The following is a 23,003-nucleotide window of genomic DNA, read 5'->3' as shown; positions in this document are numbered from 1 at the left end:
AAAGATTCCTTGCCACAACTTGAGGTGAAAAATGAACACATGAGAGGTCAATTGGCAGCCCTGTCTTTCCAACAAACACAGCTAGCTACCTTACATGCATGTGGACATATTGTGCGTCTTTCGTGTCCCTACAAGCCAGCAGCCGACAAAGCTCTGCTATATCTGCTTTGCAAACATTGTAGTACTAACGGATAAAAAAAGAAGAGGGAAAAAGGCACTCCTGACAGTAAACAGCACAAGGAAAAATTGTACACAGGAAGACTTGGAAGGTAATTTCTGAAATTGTGAAACAGCTGATGTGAAGTGATAACAGGACTTGGTTGACTGAGACTTTGACACATTGAAAAGTGTGCGTTCAACGAAAACATTTGGTTTCATCACTGGCCTGTTAAAATCATAACAGTCTAAAGACAAACAGAAAAAATTAAGAAAATACCCTTCTGCTTATTTCATTGCAGTATCAAAGCCTTATTTTTCTTTAGCTCTGTGTTTATTACATCCTGTCGTAGAATTTACTCATATGGCATAAACTTACAAGATGCCAACATTACTGCATGCAGCAGAGGTCGATGGGTGATGCGACCAAACGCTGGCAGTGTCAGAGCCAAAATGATTTGGAATCAATCCATAAAAAACAAGATGTTCAGTTAAAATCCTTCAAACACATTAATCAAATCCTGTGGTGCTCTTGTGATTCTTTAACAGTCAATGAAATCTCTGATGCTTCTGTATGATCCTCTGGCGACCCCAAGTGGAGAACATGGAGACAGGCACAGGTCAGTTGGGGGGTAACCATTAACTGGTGACAAGCTTTGTGCCAATTAAAAAAAACAACACTGGACGGTTGGCTGATTTGAAAAAAAGGGGGGGCTTTGACAATCAGGGGTCAGAGCTGTTTTATGGCAGGGTGAGCATGTGGTTCCAGATTGGAAGAAAGCGTTGTCCTGTATTCATTTGAAGTTAGGTTTTTCAGGGAAGGTGCAACCTGCTCTCCTGATGATGACGTTTGCAGAGTAGTGTGCCGCCTTTACACACTGATTCAGAGGTTTGTCCTGAACCAGTTCAGACAAGAAACCTGCATCAGAGGGAGAAAACTTAAACATAAAATCCACAGAAAAGACAAATTACCAGCTTGAAGATGAAGGAAAAAAGGAGCAGAAAACGCTTACCTCCTACAAAGGCATCACCTGCACCGTTTGTGTCAACAATGTCCTTGGGGTCAACTTTTTCTACAGGGAATGTCTCAATCTTGTCACCTAGACACAAGCAAAAAAGGGATTTAAAATACATCTTCAACAATGACAAGAAACAGAAATCAGAAGGAAATGTATTGTTACCACATGTTAAAGAAAGGGTAACCGCAAAGAAAGACATAACATTGGGATAAACTCACTTTGGGCCATGATAGTTTCATCCTTCCCCTGAGTAAATACGACAACCCTTTGTCTCTTTGAGTTGACTTTGGGCAAAGCCTGGGCTTTCTTGGCAATTTCCTTTATGTCCTCAGTCTACAAACGGGAAACACCCACAATTAACCAAATACGAGCACACAAAATTAAAAACTTATGTGCAGTAACTGAATGAGACTAGCATTCTGTTTACCTCAAAGTCCTGCTCTTTACCAAAAGCTGCTGCCTCCTGAGGAACAAAAAAACATCAACACTGTTCAAACACACAAACATGGGGTCATCATCAACATCTGCTGAAAACATGTGCAGCGGTATGTGGAGTATTTGAAGTATAAACTGCAGACGTCTGGCTTACTGTCTCGTTGCCAAAGAGCACATCGACGTAGGGCAGAACCTGCATGAGGTTATCCTTGAAGAACTGGCAGATGAAAGGTGCAGAGAGGTTCAAGCAAAAGAGCTTGTTCTTTTCAGACGCATGCTTCGCCACTTTCAGGATGGACTCCAGAGAGACAGTGAGGAAGAAGCCCTGGAAGCCAAGAGTGACATTGGGTCAGCACAGATCTGCTTTTTATATCTTGATGGGCTGTAATGACTCACACAAAGTAACGACACTAACAAAGACCTAGGGGTAAAAGGATGTGAGAACTTAAACTGACCTTATGGGATCAGAGCTAGTTTTGTAATTACTTCACTTACAGCAATATAGAAGACTTTAGCTTTTTTCACCAGCTCCCAGTTCTCCTCCAGGTCTAGATGTTTGTCTTTCTTATAACAGTTAGCAGCAGCAAGGTTCGCCACCAAAGACCTGAGAGGAGCAGGGAAGAGACAATTCAGGACTTAAAGTCACACAATGAGTCAAATTAATCTGACAGTAATGAAAACTACCCACCTGTTGTCTCCTGTGATGCATGCAGCACACGTTCCAGTAGGCTCTTCGTCTTGCTCGTAGTAGTGGGCGTCGATGTGCGCTTCCACAGCCTTCTGCTTTAGGATCTCTCCAAACTTGTCTTTGCCGATGCAGCCGAAGAATGTGCCGACGTTATGGGGCTCTTGGATCATCCACTACGAACAATGACAACATCTTTTTTTAACTCAGAGACCAGCTTAAAGATCTGTGGAGAATGTTAATGACAAAGCAGTAACTGAATGAATTTGATGTGTTTGACTGACCTGTGCAACCTTTATGGAGTTTTGTGTGGCTCCTCCTGCATGGTACTCTACTTTGAACTTCTTCACAATCTCCTCAAATCTACAAACAGAAAAAACAATTTAGCCCATGCTCTATCACTCCCTCTGTTTAGCTTTCTTCTGCTCTGACGTCCTTTTTTCCCAGCTTCAATGCCCACCATTACAACACAATAAATCCAGGAATTTTTTTTTCTCTGGAAGTATTTAGAAATGACCCATTTTAGTACTTATAATCGCATTTGAATTATGAATTATGAACATGCAAATATGTAAAAGAGAGGCTATTTTAAGAGCATTTATGACATCCTCACAGAGCTTTTAAATAGTTGCTTTAATGCATCTCCTTGGTGGTTTGCAGGATAATGGATTCTGCTTAATGGCTTTTAAGCAAATAGCAACCTCTGCTGTTGAATTATGGAGCCAGTTGGGGTGTAAAAAAAAATGCAGTGTGAGTTGAATGTCTCAAATGTCCATCAGAGAAAATTTCACAGCAGACTTTGCTGTTTTCAGCTTGGTAAATGTAGCTCATTATTTATTCATATGCAAATCATGAAGGTTTTCTTTTCAAGAAGGCAGTTATTTAAGACTGCAGACAGAGGGATTTTGACATTAATTTTATCTTTTAAGGCCACAGTTAAGTTGACACACAGGCTGGTGCGATGTAGCCGTTTGCCATGAGGCTGAATTCTCACATCAGCTCCACCTCTCCAGCTGTTTCTGGGTTGACTGGAAGTCAAGCTGATAATTGGGCTTCAAAAGACCTGTTCATGACCCCGATGGGACATCACAGAGACTACATCCTTGTATAGTAGTGTCTGTGTTTTTAACCTCAGCTGACTGGTGCTTTACTGTACAGGAGCCAAATGTCTTCCAGGTAAAAATACACCACATGCACACTGTTCACTGCTTCTTCTATTTGAACCATTTACGAGTGTTATATAACACAACAGTAGAAGCAGCGCTTTGATATTCTGCTTCAGGCGAAAGCATCGCAAATATACCATGTTGTACCATCTAAATATAGCACATGTATCTTCCTACACTCTGACATGTGTTTGTGTGGTTTGATGTGAGTGTTAGAGACGGCATGTTCAAATATGTTCGTGGAAAGTATAACAGGCCGACTGCTGCTAAAGGTCCTGAGACTGTGACAGAGGTTGGAGAGAGCGGGACATCTGGGAGACAGGGAAAAACCCAAACAATCTACAGTAGAAACATGAGTTTCAAGTATTGATAGCTGGGTCTTTAAGGTGCTCTCATTCAGAGGGGATCTGAAACGCATAACGGCTCTGACAAAAAGAGACGGTTCGCTCCAAAAGAGAACAAAGCTTCACACTTAACTGTAATGTTGACCTTTGGACAACAGAGGAAAATGTACAGGTTGAATTTGTGAGAATCTACAAAAAGAGCTTGAGTACAAAGTTGGCTTATTCTTCTAGGCTTCAAAATCTTGCTGAAAACATCAATTTCTTTGCGTTGTTTTACAATATGAAACAGATACTACAAAAGCACCGGTGGTAACTCTAAGCTGCGTTGAATAACACACAGTCACACACGACTTTCTTATCTCCTGCTGTGAAATGTTTGCTTTCTGGCTCTCGTCTCAGAGGGACTGGGAGGTGAAGTGTCCTGCTTTTCTATTGGCTGAGACTGTCTGTGTGTCCTGGATCTGTGATTGGCCATCTATAAAGGAACGGAGGTCAATGGTGCCGATTTCTGGTGTGCGCCTGTTTTGACTGGCCCCCTCTAGAACAGAGAGGACCAAACTTGAAACAAAATGGAAAGTATCTGATTCTCCTAATATATATATATGTATACCACAAACCCTGTTAGTAAATGTGTGAGAGCTTGAGTGTGGACAACATTTTAGACCATACGTACAGTGCTTTGTGTTTGTCCTCTGCCAGGATCTGGTCATTGGGTTTCAGAGTGTATCTGCAAACAATTACAGAAAAAAAGGAGGGATGAGATTTGCCCCGTAGCTGGAAACATTTGTTAATGCAAAACAGTATTGTTTTTAGGTTAAAGATTAAGGTCCAGTTTTAGTCCTGCTTCACTTATTGAGAGACTGACATAGAACTGTGGCTGGTTGTGGTCTAATCCAGGATTTTACGCAAGGGGTTTGTGAGTGGACTCTGAGCTGAGAGCCTTTGACCTGGTCAGTGTGTCAGAGTGTGGACAGAGCAGGGGGCTGCTCCTCTTTCTAAACATGCTCACTCTGACATCTCCCACCATTCACTTCAAACAAAGCTAACAAATATAAATAAAGGTAAAGATCAGGTCAAGAAAAAGTTAAGAAATTGTCTCCTATTTCTTTAACTCCTGAGGCACAGGGAAGTTTTGTGCCCTGCTGCTGATGTGACTGAACCAAAATGATATAGAATCGTCAATAATAGGAACACCATTCTTTCAAGACCATTTGTGTCACCCAGCTTGAAAAATCAGTTTCATCTCAGAATATATCAAAGCATTAAATCTTCTGGACACAGATTCACTGTTCCCTGCATTGAACTCTTCTCTGCACTATCTTAACATCACTTTCCTGTCTGCACTTCATTGAAAAGTTACTTGTAATAATGATTATCGAGATGCAAAGAAAGGACTAAGACTAGTTAATATCACATTTTTTAAATTCTGTGCTCAAACTGAACTTAAAGGAAGAAGAATTCAAAACATTTTAGGCATATATTTAACGCCTGTCAGCAGTGATGACTGAAACCACTGATAAGAACAAAAGAAATCAAACAACTTACTTATCCAAGAAGTCTTTGTCCACTACAGCAGAGATGTCCAACAAGGGGTTTCCCATCCCAAATAGAGTATTTGGACTGAAAGAGAAAAATGAAGAATTGTTAGAATAGAGGACAAGAATAACAACTTGCTTGGCATGAGAATAAAATCAGTACCATTTTGCAGAGCCTGGAAACAGCTCATGAATAAGTTAGTTTAGGACTGTAACAGCCCCTCCATTCAGCTGAATGTGAAAAGGCACATTTAATAGACTCCATGTTTGCTCCCTACACTCATGGCGCCAAGTATGCTGCCCACTAATTTACAAAACCCACATTTCTGCTTCCATGTGACTCAATCACATGACTCAAAAGCTCCAATTCGCACAGAAAGAGAAGCAGAAATAGAGCAAGTCTGCGAGAAAATAACAAGCATGACTCAATTATTATGCCCCGTCTGAGGAGAGGACTCAGTCAGTCATGCATGTATCCATGTTATGACATTAACAGGGAGACAACATCAGGACAACAGCAGCACGTCTGTTTGTGTGTAGTGTGCTCTAACCTGGGGCGAACAGACAAGAGCAGGACTTAACAAAATCACAAGTCCTGTGATGCTCAAAAACATAATCACATTACAGCGAAAAAACACTCCCTTGATCTCTGTGTCAACGCAAAACATTTCAGCAGTTTCCAATTATCTCAAGTGCAAGGTTTGTTTTTTGAGTAAATACTGCAGGAGACCAAACACTGAGGCAGCCTGCTAAGAACACGTGTCTCTAAACCTGTGTTTACGTGTCATTTTCCTTCCTTCATGCAAACCTTGGTGTCACCAATATTCTGTGTCTTGTGTGAAATGCCCAGATGGAGCAGGTCTTTCAACATATCTCCCTGACAGATGCCACCTCTCGACACAAACATGTGCATGCATGTTCTTCTTCTTGGATCTTTTCCTTCTACGCATGCCTGTGGATGAGAGCTGATGTTGCAACACAAACCCAAAGCATATGAAAATGGTGACCAAGCCGCCAGTGATTTATGTTACAGAGACAGGACCCTAGGAGATGCCACACCCGACTGTCATACCCCACAGTGCATTCATCTGCCAATATGCAGTCAGATTACTGGGCTTGTGCAGCCAATTATGCTCCACCAAAGCCCACTCCTGCCTCACTCCACATGCCAAAAGCCTCTCTTACCTCGCAGAAGACATTGTGTTCCTCCCTGACGGCTCCAGCTACACAGTGACAGACCTGTTGAGTAACCTAAAACCGGTTCAGAAAGAGCTAAACATTCTAAACTTCACATTTTCATCCCAGTGTGCGAGCAGATCGATTTTCCCCTGCAACCACAGATCCTCCTACTAAGGACTGACTGATTGGAGGCCACACTGGAGGGAGGGGCTAAGATCTGTCTCTGTCTGTTGATTGGTTTGTTTCGCAGACGTAAGGCTGGATCCTCTCACTCTTTGGAAGCTGAATTAAATCGTGAGAAGCGTGCTGATGTTGAAGGCTGCTGCAGAGACCCCAGTGTAAGCGCAGAATTTTACAGAGTGAAGCATAAGGCAAGAAATAAGCATTTTGACATCATGTTTTTGTTATAACCACGTGACTCCTCGGCGATATATTATTATGAGTGCATGTGAAAGTGAGATGAAGCTGGCTTCCTCTTAAGTGGGCACTGGAGTAAGTGAGTGTCTAGATCTGTCATGCATTTCTTGCAAAACATGCAGCAACAGCAGGTGGTGAATACGACGCACGCTGCTTTCACGAGGTAACGGAAAAATCGGAAATGGGAGGTTTTTGCATTAAAAAAGTAAAGAAAAGCTCCAGCAGGTCGGTAATACTAAATTGAGAGTCGGTAATTATGTCAATATCTAACTCAAAAGCATGGATGGGGTACTACGAAGCAAAATTAGATACTGAAATCAGTGTTAGCGCCATTGATCGACAACTTTTTCACTGATTTAATAATCAGAAATTCATATTAAGCCGAGTTTTCATTCTTAAATACTATTGTCACCATAATGTCCACGTATATTTTAAACCTCTTATTTTTACACAACAAAAGTAGAAAGTTTTAACACAAAAGTACAGAGACCGAATTCTGAAATTGGAAACTTCGAACTTCTGCAAAGCATGTAAACGCAACACGGGGCTGCATGTTTACACTGGCCGAAGCTAAACGTTATTGGTTAAAGTCAGCACATTAACGCCCCTGACCACCCAACTTATGTCACAATTACTGGACAGATAACGTTAGCAGAGTGTCCGTATGAGCAAGTTAACGAATAACTACATCTGAGGACTTTACACCGGCCGCCAAAAACAGCGACCCCCGTGGTGGTGGGTTCTTGCACAAAACCAGTGACCTCGAGTGGTTTCAGCATTCAACCAACCTCATAGTTACATTTCCCCATGCACAGTGCTACCTGTAGAGGTAAAACCTTCAAATTTCACAATTACAGCACACAATCACGCGTGCATCTCAGAGGAGGCTGGTGTCTCCTCGTGCACCAGAGATGCATTTCTGTTAGCTTTTTTTTTTCTTGGTCACCTGAGTACGACAGGAGTCTTTTTGGATGGAGACTCCTGTTTCTTCTTCTCCTCTGAAAGCCTCTGTTTCTTTGCTTTGGGCTCTTCAGAAGCCATGGTTGACCGGGCACGTTGCTTCACCTTAACCTGGGGGGAAACGCGGTCGTGCTAGGCTGAGGATGTTCACAAACTTAATCCCCTGAGTACAGCCTCGCAGGCAGCGGTTACCTCCCCCTTTCTGAAACACCTCTGCACAGCTCCACCTATCAAACTCCTCAGATTTAAAGATTACATGTTGACTCTTGCACAGAGACACTGAAATTAAAGTTGTTCCACTACCAGATCTAAGCAGATTTCAGCCTTTTAAGCTTAAAATATTCACCCATGTCCCCTCAGCTGCATGAATCATCTTTATTCAAGATTTATGGTTTGCAACAAACTATTGAAATATTGGAATGGAAAATGGAACAGATTCTACATTAAATCAACACAAAAAGTAAGCGATTAAATTAGTCACAACACAATAAGCAAGACAACACAATAATAACTTAACCTTTTACAGTTTAGCATATGCTTTGGTTGCCATTTGAGAGACAAATGTAGTTCTCCAGGAAGCATCATGCCATTGCCTTTTAGGCCTTTTAGTTACACCATTTGCTGAATGAAACTATGACCATGTGAAAAATAAAAGATAAAATCTTACAAGACACTGGAATTCATACAGGAAGTTGCACAGTTTTCCCTGTTGAGTATGTGTTAATGTTGTTCTGTGTATGGAGACAGGCTAAAGGCACAGTCAACATTTCCATTTTCAGAAATTTGGCAAAATCTGAAATGTGATTAATATAAAAGTTTTACCTCATTTAAAAAGAAACGTTTTTTTTTTTCTGAAAAAGTTAATATCAAATTTATGAGAAAGTATCACATCCATTCATACACATAGCCATGTAAGGAACTCTCAACAATCTATTTAAAAAGGGAACAAATTTTTCATGTCTATGAAAGTTTACCAAAACTGCGATTATATTAAACGAATCACTTTTATATTTTGCAATTGATTTGACTTGTACTTGTAATTCTCTGTTATTAAGCTGTTTTTATTTTTCTTATACATTTGGTGGAATGCAAAAATGTGTTTTCTACAAGAAATGGACATGTTACTGGCAGAGATTAAAATAAAGGTGGAAACACCAGTGGACATAGTTGTCTAGTTGTCTATTTATTTAAAATGTTTGAAGTCTGTTATTATTATTATTATTATTGTTGTTGTTGTTGTTGTTGTTGTTGTTCTTGTTGTTATTTTTGTTGTTGTTGTTGTTGTTGTTGTTGTTGTTGTTGTTGTTGTTGTTGTTGCTGCTGTTGTTTTTATTGTTTGTAGTAGTGGTAGTCCTTGAAAGTGAGAAAGTGTTGTAGTAGAAACAGTTAGTACGAGGGAATTAGTCCTCTATTTATTTGATAAATTTCCTACTCTTACATCTAAAATTCCTCAGGAGTCTTAACATTTACTGTATGTGCGATTTAATTCATTTTTACCCCACAAAAATATAATTTTACTGGATTTCTGATAAAAATTTGACGAACACCTGAAAGTTTTCACTCGGGGCAGCACAGCCCAAACAGTAACGCGCAGAGCAGCTTTATAGCTGGCCACAAATGTTGCCTGATTAAAAGATACAAAACTTAATTCTGACAGTTACTTAAACATTGAGACTTTAGTCTGTTTACATTCCAAACATCTAAAAATTATTTTAATACCCCTCTTATCTCCTTTTTGTCTCATTTTTTAATATATTTTATGTCTTCGTTATGTTTACGTGTGCATAGATCTGCAGGCGTGTCCTCTGCACACATTCCTGCCATATTGGCACAAAGTGGTATTCTTGGCACAGTCAGCTGGATTTAGCAGGTAAAACTTTTCAACATCTGCGAAACTTTGAATTGTTTTGACGCCTGAACTATTGGTACATCTCTCAGTTTCAAGCGTATATTGTATGATTAAAATTTTCTTTGAAATCTAGATGTTAAAACGTCCGAGGGTGTCAGTCCTGTTAGCCAGACGGTTAAAGTACCTGCAGAGTTTTAGGTTAGTTATCAGATTGACAGTATGCAAATAACACTGCTGTGAAAACCTACTGAGTTTTTATATTTCCGGAATTCAGATAAACAATATGTGCTTAACTTAACATTTTTAGGGTTATTTATTCTACGTCTCCATCATTTAGTAGCAGATCACCACTAACAACCTCCTCATTGTTGCAGCTGAGATGATCCACAGTCTGTTCCTGATTAATCACTCCGGAGACATCTTCCTGGAGAAACACTGAAAGAGTGTCATCAGCCGCAGTGTGTGTGATTACTTCTTTGAGGCCAAGGAGAAAGCTGTTGATCCGGAGGATGTCCCCCCAGTCCTGCAGACCCCACACCACTATCTTATCAGCATCTACAGGGGCAAGCTCTTCTTTCTGTCTGTCATCCAGACTGAAGTCCCCCCACTGTTTGTTATTGAGTTCCTGCACAGAGTGGCAGACACAATTCAGGTGGGATCAAACTCTGTTTACATTTTTGCCTGATAGGTGCACAAGAAAAAGTTGCTTTCCTGTCCATGCATGTCTATATGCATATTGGAAACCTGAATAATGATTTATAAGGTAATTAAAAAGCAGGAACTGATTCCTGTATGTCCTCAATTTCCCTTATCTGAGTGGCTACCATATTTTTATGGTGCTCTTCCCTTTTTTATAACCCAGGATGCAGTTTAGTCTCATGATTGCACCATAGCTGTAGCATTGGTTTCATATTGTGCTAAATAAAGCAGATGGTGAAAGATCTAAAGAAGTAACTGCATTCACTTGAATAGACTTCATATTTGAATTCTGAGTGCTGTTAGTGCAGAGACCTGAGAAAAGGTGCAATTCACAGAGGAAACATAAGTGTGACACACAACTGCAACATGTTGGTGTGAAGTCAAAGTTGTTATATAAAGATGCAGTTTGATAGACTTTTCTGGGTTCAACATCGTGTCTTATACTTTAGGCACTGAAGTGAAATATTTATTTTCTAAAATCTTCCTTCAATTGAATTTTAAGACACTATAATTTATTTTACTTATATGATTTAGTTGATGGGGAAATACAAATTACATGGTACAACATCTGCTGGCTGATGCTTTGCAAACAGAGACCATGGCTTGTTACTAGTTTCCAATAAGCCATTAAGGATAAGGTTAAGGTCAACTCTATTATCATGAGCAATATTACACCCAGCAGGAACCAAATACAAGCAAAACAACAACAAAAAATGAACAACAAAATTATTTTTTGAAGTGGTTAGTCCTGCATCCTGGCAGTGCATCACTGAGTCCAAATAGCAACAGCTCTTATGCAGCAAAGAGAGGATGACACCGGCTGAGAAAGCCTGTGCCCTTCCAAAAGCTATGGCTCTATATAAGAATGATAGAGCCTTGAAACAAAAAGAAGAGACTCCAAGGCACTCTCTTGATACTATTAAAATGCCTTTATTATGTCGGCATGGTCATGTGGACCTTAAAAACCAACTTCGACGCGTTTCAGCATCAAGCCTTCATCAGGAAGTCAAACAAACAGATGTTAGGCTGTAATAGGCCCTTTTAAAGGGGTGCTCAACCACTCAGAAACTGCCACATGGACTGATAGAGCATTAAGAATAGTGTCAGCAATTTTACTGCACACTGCACACTTTTGCAATACTCTCCAACCTTTTCTTATTTTTAATAGAAAGAGACCCAAACCAACAGATAAAGAAAATGTTAAAACAGGCTATTCCAATTCTTGTCCCTAATTAAACTTTAAGTTTTTTAAAAGAAGTAAAAAAGATATCAAGATAACATAAAATAGTCTGCACAAAGTAAAACCAATGGTGAAATAAAAAGGAGCCAGGAGGGTAATTTTTTTTATTTAAGGCATGAGAATTTAATTAAAAATGATCAAAACTGAGCAAATTTTTCTGCTTCAGTATGTGACAGCGTTGCCATCTCCTAGATTTTTACCCACTATTTTCTAGAGAAGCATCAGGTTTTATTATTTTTAACAGAACTTAACTTCACACTGACACTATTAGAATATTAACCATCGGTTTAGTTTTTGTGTTTTTGAAATGAGTGTTCGTGCCGACAGGATTACTTTGGAGAGTGCTCGGAAGGTGTCATCAAAGACAATGTGGTGACGGTGTATGAGCTGCTGGAGGAGATGCTGGACAATGGCTTCCCTCTTGCAACGGAGTCCAATGTCCTGAAAGAGATGATCCGACCCCCCACGATCCTGAGGACAGTAGTTAACACACTCACAGGTAAATGGAGGTCTCAGAAAATGTGTTGAACTGTATTTTTCTCTGTTGTACTCTCTATAAACTGAGTAAAATCATGGATATTGATGGGCAATTTTTTGTTTGTGTTTCAGGGAGTAGTAACGTTGGAGATACACTACCAACAGGTCAGCTGTCTAACATCCCATGGAGGCGAGCTGGGGTGAAATACACCAATAATGAGGCGTATTTTGACGTTATAGAGGAAATTGATGCCATTCTGGACAAATCAGGTAAAAACAATAGCAGAGAGGAAAAAGTATGCACCCAAAGAAGTTAAAGCTGTTTTTTTTCAATGAGATGTTCTTATTTCAGGTACAACAGTGTTTGCAGAGATCCAGGGAGTAGTTGAAGCCTGCGTGAGGCTCAGTGGGATGCCTGACCTCACGCTGTCTTTCATGGTGAGTTGATGTCCTGAAGACTTTTGTTGTCTTCTTTGGTGCAGAGTATTTTTAACCTGATGTCATTATGTTTGATGAAAGAATCCTCGTCTCCTTGATGACGTGAGTTTCCACCCGTGTGTTCGGTTCAAACGCTGGGAGTCAGAGAGAGTCCTCTCCTTCATCCCACCAGATGGAAACTTCACACTCATGAACTATCATGTCAGCACGCAAAAGTAAGTATATACGTGAAGATGTAGGAATGAATTATGCATGAGTTAGTTGTGACTTGAGTATGGTGCAGGGGATAAAAATTCTGTCCTAATTCCTCCAGTTAGGATTGACAATCCTCACTTGTGACCTTGTTATCTCTTAAACACAACCTGTCCTCTGTTTGTCTCCTGAATCTGTTGATTGTTTCCATCCACAGCCTCGTGGCCATTCCAGTGTGGGTGAAGCAGAGCATCAGTTTCTTTGAGACAGGACCTTCTGGCCGCCTGGACATCACCATTGGGCCCAAACAGACGATGGGAAAGACAGTGGAGAGCCTGAAGGTTACTATCCACATGCCTAAAACTGTGGTCAGCGCCAACCTCACACCCACGCAGGGAAACTACACCTACGACCTCGCTACTAAGGTAACAACACTTTTTATGAGGCTGTCTTGAGCTGTCTTCATCATTCATAGAGGTGTAGCGTTCAAAATATCATAGTTTTTACTTTTACTATTACCTTCACAAGTGTTTCGGTGTAAAGTAAGTCAGCAGACTCCTCCCCCAAGCTTTCCTTTTTTGTTTTCTCTCAGATTATAAACAGCATAATGCTGTAAAATGGAAGGTCAGTTAAAAAACTCCCCCAAAACAACTCAGTTTGTCCATATTAACCTGCATAAAATCTATGTTTCTGAAGGTTTTGGTTTGGGACATCGGGAAACTGAACCCCCAGAAGCTTCCTAACCTGCGTGGCAGTCTGAGCACACAAACAGGGGCCCCTAAACCTGAAGATAACCCCTCTCTCAACATTGACCTGAAGATACAGCAGCTGGCCATATCAGGTAAACTTCACCTCTTAATCTTTGAACTGAGCTACATTTGAAGGCCAGATACATGACTGGTCACTCATTTGATCATACTGTAGATGTTAAAGTGTGTGTGTGTGTGTGTGTGGTTAAGGTGTGCACTTTTTCCTCTGTACAGGCCTGAAGGTGAGTCGCCTTGACATGTACGGAGAGAAGTACAAGCCATTCAAAGGTGTCAAATATTTGACCAAAGCTGGGAAATTCCAAGTGCGAACCTGAGCAATGAAACCCAAAGGTCAACAATCCAACGTGCCAAATAGAGGGCAAGGTTATTACCTCACTGAGTCAGCCCTCCACCAAATTTTACATTTCCTCTGCCTCTTTGTAACAAATGAACTGTTTTTCATACTAGCAGTTATTTATTATGTTTGGCATTATGTTTCCACGCCTTGACGGTGTTTGTGGCCTGTAAAGGGAAGCCTTAATAACCAATGTGACCCTGTTGAAGTGCTAAATGTGCTGCGTATTTTGGATCATTCCTATTTTTATCTTGTTGTGTTTTTGTCTAACACTTTCCGAGTGTTGCCAAAGAGGAATATGTTGGTTTGAAAAGGGACACTCACAGCTTACTGCCTCACTCCTCACGTCTTCAGCACACCTGTACAATCAGAAAAGCATGTTTCCTGAGAACAAGCAGCTATGCCTTTCCTAACCTTTTTAATATGTTCAGTAGCAACTTTTATATACTCAAATATATGTTTATTTTTTGAATAGTCTACGTTTCTAAGTAGCCGCAATGTGTCTTGGAGCACTGTCTGTGGTGCATGTATTGTTGCACACAATCACTCTAACGTGGCCTTCTAAGATGCCTTGTACAGCACACTACAGCACAAGCTGCATGCGTCTAACACTGAGGGAAGATGTCTAAAATTAGATCTTATATATCAAAGGTACATATCTTGACAAATGGAGGTTGATAACTCTATAAGGGCCTAGCTTTGAGCTAATATTGTTGAGAACAGTTGTGGGAAAAGAACTCAGAAATCTTCAGGATCCTCACAAATCTTGAATGCAGCCTCCTCACTCAGCACAGAGTTTGCACAATCAGTTGTTTAAAAAAATCCTTTTGAAAACATATGTATGAAGTTGAATCTGTGTGTCTGTGAAAGAAGTTATATAAAATCTGAAAAAGGAAAAAAGGCTTGTGTGTAGTTTTTCTTGTAACCATTCACCCAGGATGGCTCGTCAGTTGTTCAATCGCTAAACTTGTGCAGATTTGAAAGAGACAGTTTACTGTACAAACTTTGAGGGTCTCAGATGTGTTGCTCAAGTCATGAGAGGACTGTACCTGTTAATGTGTTTCCATCTGTTCTTAGGATGAGAAGGTAAAAGGTATCACATTTTTTATTTCTTTGGATATTAGACTCTCTTCAGCATTGCAAAACACACCATTCAAGATGTCGGATATAATTAACTTGTATGCACAAATGTTGGAATGCTAGACGGTAAACAGTAGTAGCTTAAGAGCATGATGATGCTAGAATTTATTGTGTTCTATCAAACTGCCCAGCCAAAAAGAAAAAGGTATTTTGTTTGACCGCCTTTAGCTTTGATTACGGTATGCATTTCTTGTGGCATTGTTTCGATAAGCTTCTGCAATGTCAGAAGATTTATTTACATCCAGTTTTGCATTAATTTTTCACCAAGCTTTTGCATTGATGATGGTAGAGTCTGACTGCCGTGCAAAGCCTTCTCCAGCACATCCCAAAGATTCTCAATGGGGTCAAGGTTTGAACTCTGTGGTGGCCAATCCATGTATGAAAATGATGTCTCATGCTCCTTGAACCACTCTTTCACGATGAATCCTGTCATTGTCATCTCAGAATATGGCCGTGCCATCAGGGAAGAAAAAATAAATTGATGGAATAACCTGGTCATTCAGTATATTCAGGTAGTCAGCTGACCTCATTCTTTGAGCACAGACTGTTGCTGAACCTAGACCTGACCAACTGCAGCAACCCCAGATCATAGCACTGCCCCCACAGGCTTGTAGAGTAGGCACTAGGCATGATGGGTGATCACTTCATCTGCCTCTCTTCTTACCCTGATGGCCCATCACTCTAGAACAGGGTCAATCTGGACTCATCAGACCACATGACCAGACTCTACCATCATCAATACAAGATCTTAGTAAGAAATTAATGCAACATTGGATGGAAATAAATCTTGTGAGAAGCTTATTGAAACAATGCCACAGGGAACACGCAAAGCTAAAGGCGGTCCAATGAAATATTAAAGTGTGTGACCTTTTTGTTAGATGGTAATTCTTTTTGGCCGTGTTATCTGTGTAGCTACTCAGGGCAACTTGCTATAGACTATGAACAAGATAGAGTCTATTAACACATAAGAAGGTAAACATTAAGAATTCATCAGACAGTTTTCAGCACTGACATCAGTATTTAGGTTCAAGTGAACTTAAGTACAGGTTAACCACAAGTTAACCCAAAAGGACAGAGCACTGCAAAAACAAATCTTATCAAGTGTTTTTGTTTGTAAAAATGGTCTTGTTATACTTGATATTAGCTGTATTCAACTTATCAGTCCAGAAAAATGTCTTATTTCAAGTTATTTCAAGACAAAATGAGGTCTGAACTGCTTGCAAGAAGTAAAAAAAATCTGTCAATGGAAGAAGAGAAATTTGCTTAAAACTAGAATAATGTCTTAATACAAGTAACTTTTCTCTTGTTCCATTGACTGATCTTTTTGTTTACTTCTTACAAGCAATTTAGACCTATTTTTGTCTTTAAATAACTTGAAATAAGACATTTTTGGGGGCTGGTCAGGTAAATGTGGCTAATGTTAAGTCTAAAAAGACATTTTCTACTGAAAACAAGACAAAAACACTTGATAAGATTGAATTTTTTTCAGCGAGGGCACTGAGAATCTTTAACATTAATTTCACTCGCAGAGTTCTGACATTTTTCTCAACCTTCTAAAACTGAAGTTGGAACACCAACTCTTGACACTGCAGTGAATTCAAAAAGTGAACGATGAGAGAGACTTTAATCTTCAGACTTTTATTCTTCCAAGGCACAGCAGATGTGTTGGCAGGGCTAGAAGCTATCAGAATACATTCAGGGTGTGAATGAACACATCAAGTACACACAGAAGTTTACACCCTGTCCCTCTCACAGAGGAGTTACAGACTGCTACATGCTCGGTAGACCCAAATAAATATAAAAATGCAGTTCATATACTGCACTAACCTTCATATTGGACGGCTCATTAATACTGTTCGAGTGAACAGGGTTCACGCACTCACAGACTGAAGGACTTCAGTTTGCTCGACCAATGAGGAGAAAAATGAGTCAAAGTTCGACTGACTTCTCTTTAGGGGATGAAAATAAACACAGTCTGTTATTATTTCATGGAACACTGAGTTATCGGTCACGTCATTCCAGACAGAAAAAAAACTTTTAAATTGTGATTATCTTAATTCTTAAAAAGTCACATAAAGAGGTTTGTTCAAACCACCTGGGTCCAGAAGAAAAAGCAAGTCAGAGCTGTCAAAGTGAGTTTACGAATACAGAGAAGACTGAAAATAAAGTCAGGACAACTGATAATTAATGGTTTGAATAAACCCAAACAGCTCAACTGTTACAGAAAAAGTGCAGAAACAAAGCACCCCAGTACGCTTAAAATATGCAGAAAACATACTTGTTTGTAAGAAAAGTGAGACCTTAAAAGAGGGTCTGCTGCAGGCTCTAAATAAAGTTTCCAGCGTTATTCATAATAACCTGGATTTTAAGTGTTTACAGAACTTTATGAAGCTAAAACAAAACCTTTGGCATTGTTCACTGTGACATCTAAACAAAGTTAAAACAAGAAAACAAACTCACATTCATCCCAGTTTAGTGAAAACCTCCCATCTTTAAAGCCTCCCGCAATAAACAAAAATATTCTATTGACAATGATATATTTTTCAAAATATACAATCCCCCTTGAAGCTTTACCTTTAGCCTTTAAGTTATAGCACTTTAATCCAGAAGACATTATAGTTCTTCAAGTATTGATCTTTAAATTCATAGATTTCAGTTAAAAACAGCGTCACTAATAAACGTAAACATGAAGACTCCACACATACTCAGTGTAAAAATCATCGCTGAGTTTTGCCCATAAAACAAATCACTACTGTATATACAATAGACGTTAAGAAACTCACTGAAAAAGAAAAACAGCTTTAAAGTAAATGTTCTCTGAGAGCCAAGAATCCTTTCATTATCATTTGATTTTAGAAAGTAGAAAAATTTTCATGCAAAAAATATATTTACCTGGGATTTGGATAAACTCTTGTAACACAACATACCAAAAATATATTTAGAAACCGTCTTGATGAGCCTGCAGGATACACTGGATAAAGGGAGCAAAATAATGAAACCTGCTTTTCACCAGATGTTGTAGAAAACTACAGTGGAAGATGGATAAAATCACCTGCAGTTTCCTCTTTGAAGAAGTGCACGTTTGCTACTTTAACTCAAGTTGTGTGCTATCATTGTTTGGTAAAGGGGGTTCTTAGTATCCAGGTTTTTATTGGTACCAGGGGGTCTTGCGCACCCAGCGAAGGGTGAAACCTGCGTCTGTGCGGATCTTGATAGAAGCAGCTTCTGCTTCTCTGACCGTCTCCTTTACAGACTGCATCAGATTCTGAGCGTTGTGGACCAACATCTCTGTGGCCTGGGGAGGAAAAGATGTGGAAGTAAAGCAGTTAGAGGTTATGTTATATAGCCACAAGTTAAGACAAGAGACGGAAATCTCCAGTTGAGTTGCTGGCATTGACTTTGAAATGACATATGATATACGACTTTTTTAAACATTAAAGCTCCAGTGAGCATTTTTTGTCAGGTTAAGAAATTGTCTGAAATAAACAGTAATGCCTCGTTATAACCTGGACAAGTAAATAAGACCATTTGCAAGAAGATTAATTATTCCTTTTCTGGAATTATAAAGGTTGTATCTGCAATAAGAGGGTAGGTGTCAGACCAGACAATTAAGAGGCTGTTTACACAACGATATAACTGCAGAGACACACCCCTCCACAGGCCAGAAAAAGAGTAGATAGCTGCTAAAAAAAAAAAAAAGAAAAGAAAAAAGAAACAGAGGAGAAGTGCAGAAGTGGTGCAACAAATGCACATTTTGTTGAAAAGCAGTCAGAAGATTTAGCAGTACAAGCAAAACAAAGTAGTCTGCCATTGTTGGGCGGGTCGCGCATGGCAATTCATACTGCCACAATGAAAGTGTAATGTGTGACGTCAGTGTTTCCTCCAAGAAATCTGGCTTGCTGTTTACTGGTCAACAGTGGATGCAGCGTTTCAGAGAAATTCCACTCTGGAGGCTGTTTTCAAAAGTTTCCATTTTAGTTTGGCTAACAAGAAGCCAAAACACAAACTGCCTTTGCATTTCATCCTAAGACCACAGTCGTGTAAACAGCCCCTAAAGCTCACGATTGTATGTCATACCTTTGACTGTTAAAAGAAAGCAGTGTTAGATTTCCAACCAGAAAGTACTTCTTGAAAGAAATACAAAAAAATCAGCACAGAGATTGGAATAAGTTGTATCACTTTGTCCGAAGGGAGCGCCAAAATCAACAAAGCAGAGACCTATTTTTGATAAAACAACAACGTTTTTCAGTTTTTAGCCATCAGTTACAGTACATCTGTTCCTGTAGATTGTGTTTGTGGGCATACCTGCTCTGACTCCTCTTCACTGATGTTTGTCCGTCCCAACATGGTGGCTTTGACAGTGGAGAGGATCTTCAGCTGAGTACTGATGGTTGGGATCCTCTCACAAACCTTTAGGAGAAGAAAAACATGTGAATATCTTCACATACATTATTCAGTGTGTATCCTGGTCCAGATAAGTTTACCTGCAGCAGGTTAGTCCTGATGCGTCTGTCCGTGCACTGTTTGGCTACTTCTTTAGCCAGTCTCGTCACCTCGTCTGAGGCCTTGGCAATGTCTTTGGCACACTGGATCAGCGCTCGCTTGTTTCCACTCCCACCGCGCACCAGACGAGACATTTCTGCCATCAGCAAAGCCATGCGCTTGGCTGCTGCTATGATATCATTACCCTGCAAGAAGTGGGAGAAAGAAGAGGAGAAGGAGGAGAAGGAAGAGCTGTTAGCAGGATACAGGAGAAGAAAACGGCTTTGGATAGAGATGAGAATGCGTATTGTATGATTAAGATGTGAGATACTGGAAATCATTTGTATGAGTGACTATGAAGTAAAACAAAACAAGTACTGAATTCAGAGGAGGAAGCTGCATGCAGTGTCAGTGCAGTTCTTCAGTTTACATTAAAGACAATTATTCTGCCTTTAATTTGCCAGTTAGGAGGCAGTTCTCTCAGTCTCTTTCACATCACTGGGAGTTAGTATCCATCTGGAGATGTTCGTGTTGAATCAATCAGAACAAAACCTGAGAGTAAGGGGCAAAGCAGGTGATCACACCAAGCAAGCAGATCTGATATCAAACTACATCGCTTAAAAACTGTAAGAATCAGCATCACTGGTTGGCCAGGCAGCACCGCTAAAAGCTCAACATAAACACTAACATAAGGCTGGATCATGAGACCAGTATTAGTTCATCTCTGGAGCACAACAAACAGTTCAAAAGACCTGTTATCCTTTAGTACAATATGAGCATTCATTTGTTTTTTCATAGCAGCTATTTTCCTCAGTCGTCACTTGAGGGAAGAGAAGCTGAAATGCTGTTAAAAACTCATAGTGCTGTATTTCAGATCGCTTATAAACATGAAGAATCTGACATGTTGCTGTTCCTGATTGATTACTGAAACTAAGATAATTGATATCCTGCATGGACATTCGACCATACTTGAAGGTTAAACAAAAACAGTTTTTGATCGCCTTTAAAGAGCTGCTAGGTAACAGCTGAAGCTAAGATTAAACCAATTTAAACTTTTTATGATCATTATGTTCTTTTCAAATTATTTTATGTTTTTATTATTTCATGGTCTGCTCTGGTCTTTGTGTTCTCAGTCTAGGGTGATGGAATTTTATGTTTCACCTTAAAATGTGAATCTGGATTGATACCCCTTGATTAGGTTCTTATGACTGATTGTTTTAGTGCTGGTTAGATTATGTGTTGTTCAGCTCTTCGTCTCTTTTTTAGCCTTCTGTGATTGGGTTCTTGTTTTGCTTGTTTAGTTCCGCACTTTGTAAACTCAGATTATTAAAGGTGCAATACAAATAAAGTTATGATTGTTTTTATTACTTCACTGTGCACTTTAATATTGCAAGGCTAGCTAGCCAGCGTTATTATTAATCCTATCTGTTTGATAGTGTCAGCTAATATTATGTTTGCTTCCTCAAATTATAAAGAATCTTAGAGAGCTGATGACAGTAATAACTAACCTTTAGCGGATATGGATATTTGGTAAATAAACAAATTGAGCTTACTTAAAGCTGCAGGAAATTTTTCAGATTCTCTTCATTTACACAAGTTGCAACTTGAAAACCAGCGTCTGAAGTTGCTTTTCAACCAGAAGGTCCAGGAACTTTTAACATTCCCAGGAACTACACAGTGAAATTATTATCCGATGAAGATATTTTGACATATGTATAAAACTAAAAAAGGATGCATTTCAAGGGACTTCTTCTGTGTTTCAACAGCTGTCTTGAACTAGATATCTGCTGACATATTCAGCTTAGGGTCTCTAGTTATATAGTCCCTCTTTAAACTGGAACACTGGGAGTTGACAGAGACACATTTGCACTATCAGGCCCAAAGAAGACCATTATTTAAAGTTATTAAACCAAGTCCATCACAGCTGGGGGTCATTTCTTGTGGACGGATGGGGAACTATAAAACACTGAAGGTGCTCCACCAATCAGATACATTCAGCTTGCAGGCCCTGCCCCTAAACTTAGACCCTAGTTCCTTTGGTCAAAAGGTACAAAGTTCCTAGCTCCAGGGGAAATTTCAGTGGTTGAAAAGCACCATAATTCATCTTTCTGATAAAGCTTTTAAACTTCTCAAGCTGTGACGTAAGGAGATAAAATGGCTGCAGTGTGAGTTTAGTGAACAGCATCAGCAAACCTGTGTCTAAACCATGTGTGTGTGTAATGAAGCACCAGTTAAAGCAGCTTGCAGCAGGTTGAAGGTTTCCACGGTAGAAACCGATGCAGAGCGTTGAGTTGTTTCTGTTTCCTGCAGCGCTTCCACTTGTGTTGTGTTTGTATCTATTTGCATGCTCTGAAGTTTTCTGAATGTGTGTTTCAGAAACACTCTGCAGCGCGTCGTCTGCTTGTGTGTGCTCTCATGTACATGTGCGTGCGCAGACCTTGCTGGACCACTTGCGCGCCTCCTGGTGGAGAGCCTGGGCAGCTGCCAGAATGGGTTGATTGACAGGCTGGTTGGAGGGCATCATCAGCAGCTCTGGCTCATAGTCATCCTCACCATCAGTAAACTCATCTTCCTCATCTACCTCCCTCTCCTCCACTACTGCCTCCTCTTCCTCAGGCTGGTTTGGGCGAGGGGAGGGGGATTTGGCGATGGTGGTTGGAGGAGTGGGAGCAATCGGGATGGGAGGGAGGCAAAGGGATTGGGTGGAGGAGGAGGAAAAAAAGGAGGAGAAAGCCAGGAAAGCATGGGAAAAGGAGGCATTAAGTACAGTATGGAAAACAAAGGACAGGAGATTTACAGGGAAGAGGACGAGCAAATACAAGTGCAGAAGACAAGCAGGAAGAGGGGAAGGTGGAACTAAGCGCGCAAGCAAAAATGGCAGCAAAGGGAAGGGACAGGAGAGCTGGAAGCTGGTGGATGATGAGCCTTGCTCTGAGGCAGTAGATGGGGTGAAAGTTTGTGAAGCTTTAACCCAAAACCAGTGGTTTGCATCCTGATGGTGAAACAGGAGCCTGGGAGTGTGCTCGGAAACATTGTGTGACATATGTGGCCTTGTAAGAGATCAAGCTGTTCCCAGAGACTCGTTTAATGAAAGCTCATTAAACGGGGTAGGAACTGATAGAAACAGTGTGTTTCAACCAAATATTTACACAGAATAGTGGTCCTTCACACCATTTCTCTGCAAACAAAACACTTTGACAAACACCTACAAACATTTACACCAGAAAGTGATGGGGTGTAACAGAAATATTGCAGATAAAGTGCTTTCTTTCACTAAAGCAACAAATTGAGAGGCTGCATCATATGGAACCCCAAAAGATTCATAATCAAATAAATAAAAACAATATTTTGAAATACATACCGTTTGATGAATAAAAGACAAATATATACAATACGGCCATTAAATTGTGAAATAAGGCAATGCTATTATGAAATACTTTTTATAATTCTTTAATACCAAATTAATATAATGACATATTTCATAAT

The 23,003-nt window shown here is 40.0% G+C and overlaps 3 protein-coding genes across 7 annotated transcripts in view; 1 reads left to right on the top strand and 2 right to left on the bottom strand.

Moving 5' to 3' along the window:
- Positions 1-795: 795 nt before the first annotated feature.
- On the bottom strand, positions 796-8,070 carry LOC141794960 (adenosine kinase-like). 2 transcript variants are annotated; one of them, XM_074675634.1, is made up of 11 exons: positions 7,883-8,070; positions 5,351-5,425; positions 4,479-4,532; positions 2,580-2,658; positions 2,299-2,471; positions 2,106-2,214; positions 1,765-1,935; positions 1,603-1,638; positions 1,394-1,508; positions 1,170-1,256; positions 796-1,075 (listed from the first exon to the last, which is right to left on the bottom strand). In XM_074675634.1, exons 1-11 carry the CDS (start codon positions 7,975-7,977, stop codon positions 951-953), a joined length of 1,119 nt encoding a protein of 372 aa, XP_074531735.1. In that variant the 5' UTR covers positions 7,978-8,070; the 3' UTR covers positions 796-950. The 2 variants fall into 2 exon arrangements, with proteins under 2 accessions (XP_074531735.1, XP_074531736.1); XM_074675635.1 differs by lacking the exon at positions 7,883-8,070 and adding an exon at positions 6,526-6,694.
- A 2,049-nt stretch (positions 8,071-10,119) lies between these two features.
- On the top strand, positions 10,120-14,751 carry ap3m1 (adaptor related protein complex 3 subunit mu 1). The gene is given in 8 exon segments (XM_074675633.1): positions 10,120-10,397; positions 12,012-12,183; positions 12,294-12,431; positions 12,514-12,599; positions 12,681-12,814; positions 13,009-13,216; positions 13,488-13,632; positions 13,775-14,751. Coding segments are annotated over 8 exon segments (1,257 nt in total). The 5' UTR covers positions 10,120-10,124; the 3' UTR covers positions 13,876-14,751.
- Positions 14,752-16,688: 1,937 nt separating this feature from the next.
- LOC141795086 (vinculin-like) overlaps positions 16,689-23,003 on the bottom strand; it is a 36,591-nt gene continuing 30,276 nt past the window's right edge. For 2 of the 4 annotated variants that reach the window (XM_074675845.1, XM_074675846.1), the window contains 4 exons: positions 21,955-22,134; positions 19,520-19,723; positions 19,341-19,445; positions 16,689-18,330 (listed from right to left, as the gene is read on the bottom strand). In XM_074675845.1, the coding sequence (XP_074531946.1) occupies positions 18,184-18,330; positions 19,341-19,445; positions 19,520-19,723; positions 21,955-22,134 (636 nt within the window). In that variant the 3' untranslated portion in view covers positions 16,689-18,183. The remainder of the gene's footprint in view (positions 18,331-19,340; positions 19,446-19,519; positions 19,724-21,954; positions 22,135-23,003) is intronic. The other 2 variants (XM_074675847.1, XM_074675848.1) reach the window with 1 other exon arrangement.

The sequence above is a fragment of the Halichoeres trimaculatus genome, unplaced genomic scaffold, assembly GCF_033239565.1.
Source record: "Halichoeres trimaculatus isolate MK-OKI-2021-1 unplaced genomic scaffold, fHalTri1.1 fHalTri1_scaffold_8, whole genome shotgun sequence".
Lineage (NCBI taxonomy): Eukaryota > Metazoa > Chordata > Actinopteri > Labriformes > Labridae > Halichoeres > Halichoeres trimaculatus.
The sequence above is the reverse complement of the archived record's forward strand: the minus strand, read 5'-3'. Positions and strand labels throughout refer to the sequence as shown.

What these genes read in the sequence shown, in the direction of transcription:
- LOC141794960 (XM_074675634.1), bottom strand. Translation starts at nt 7,977, where the DNA reads ATGGCTTCTGAAGAGCCCAAAGCAAAGAAACAGAGGCTTTCAGAGGAG. An exon ending in GAGGACAAACACAAAGCACT is followed by an intron (nt 2,659 to 4,478) that starts GTACGTATGGTC and finishes TTCTGTTTGTAG; the next exon opens with ATTTGAGGAGATTGTGAAGA. An exon ending in AGGTGATGCCTTTGTAGGAG is followed by an intron (nt 1,076 to 1,169) that starts GTAAGCGTTTTC and finishes CCTCTGATGCAG; the next exon opens with GTTTCTTGTCTGAACTGGTT.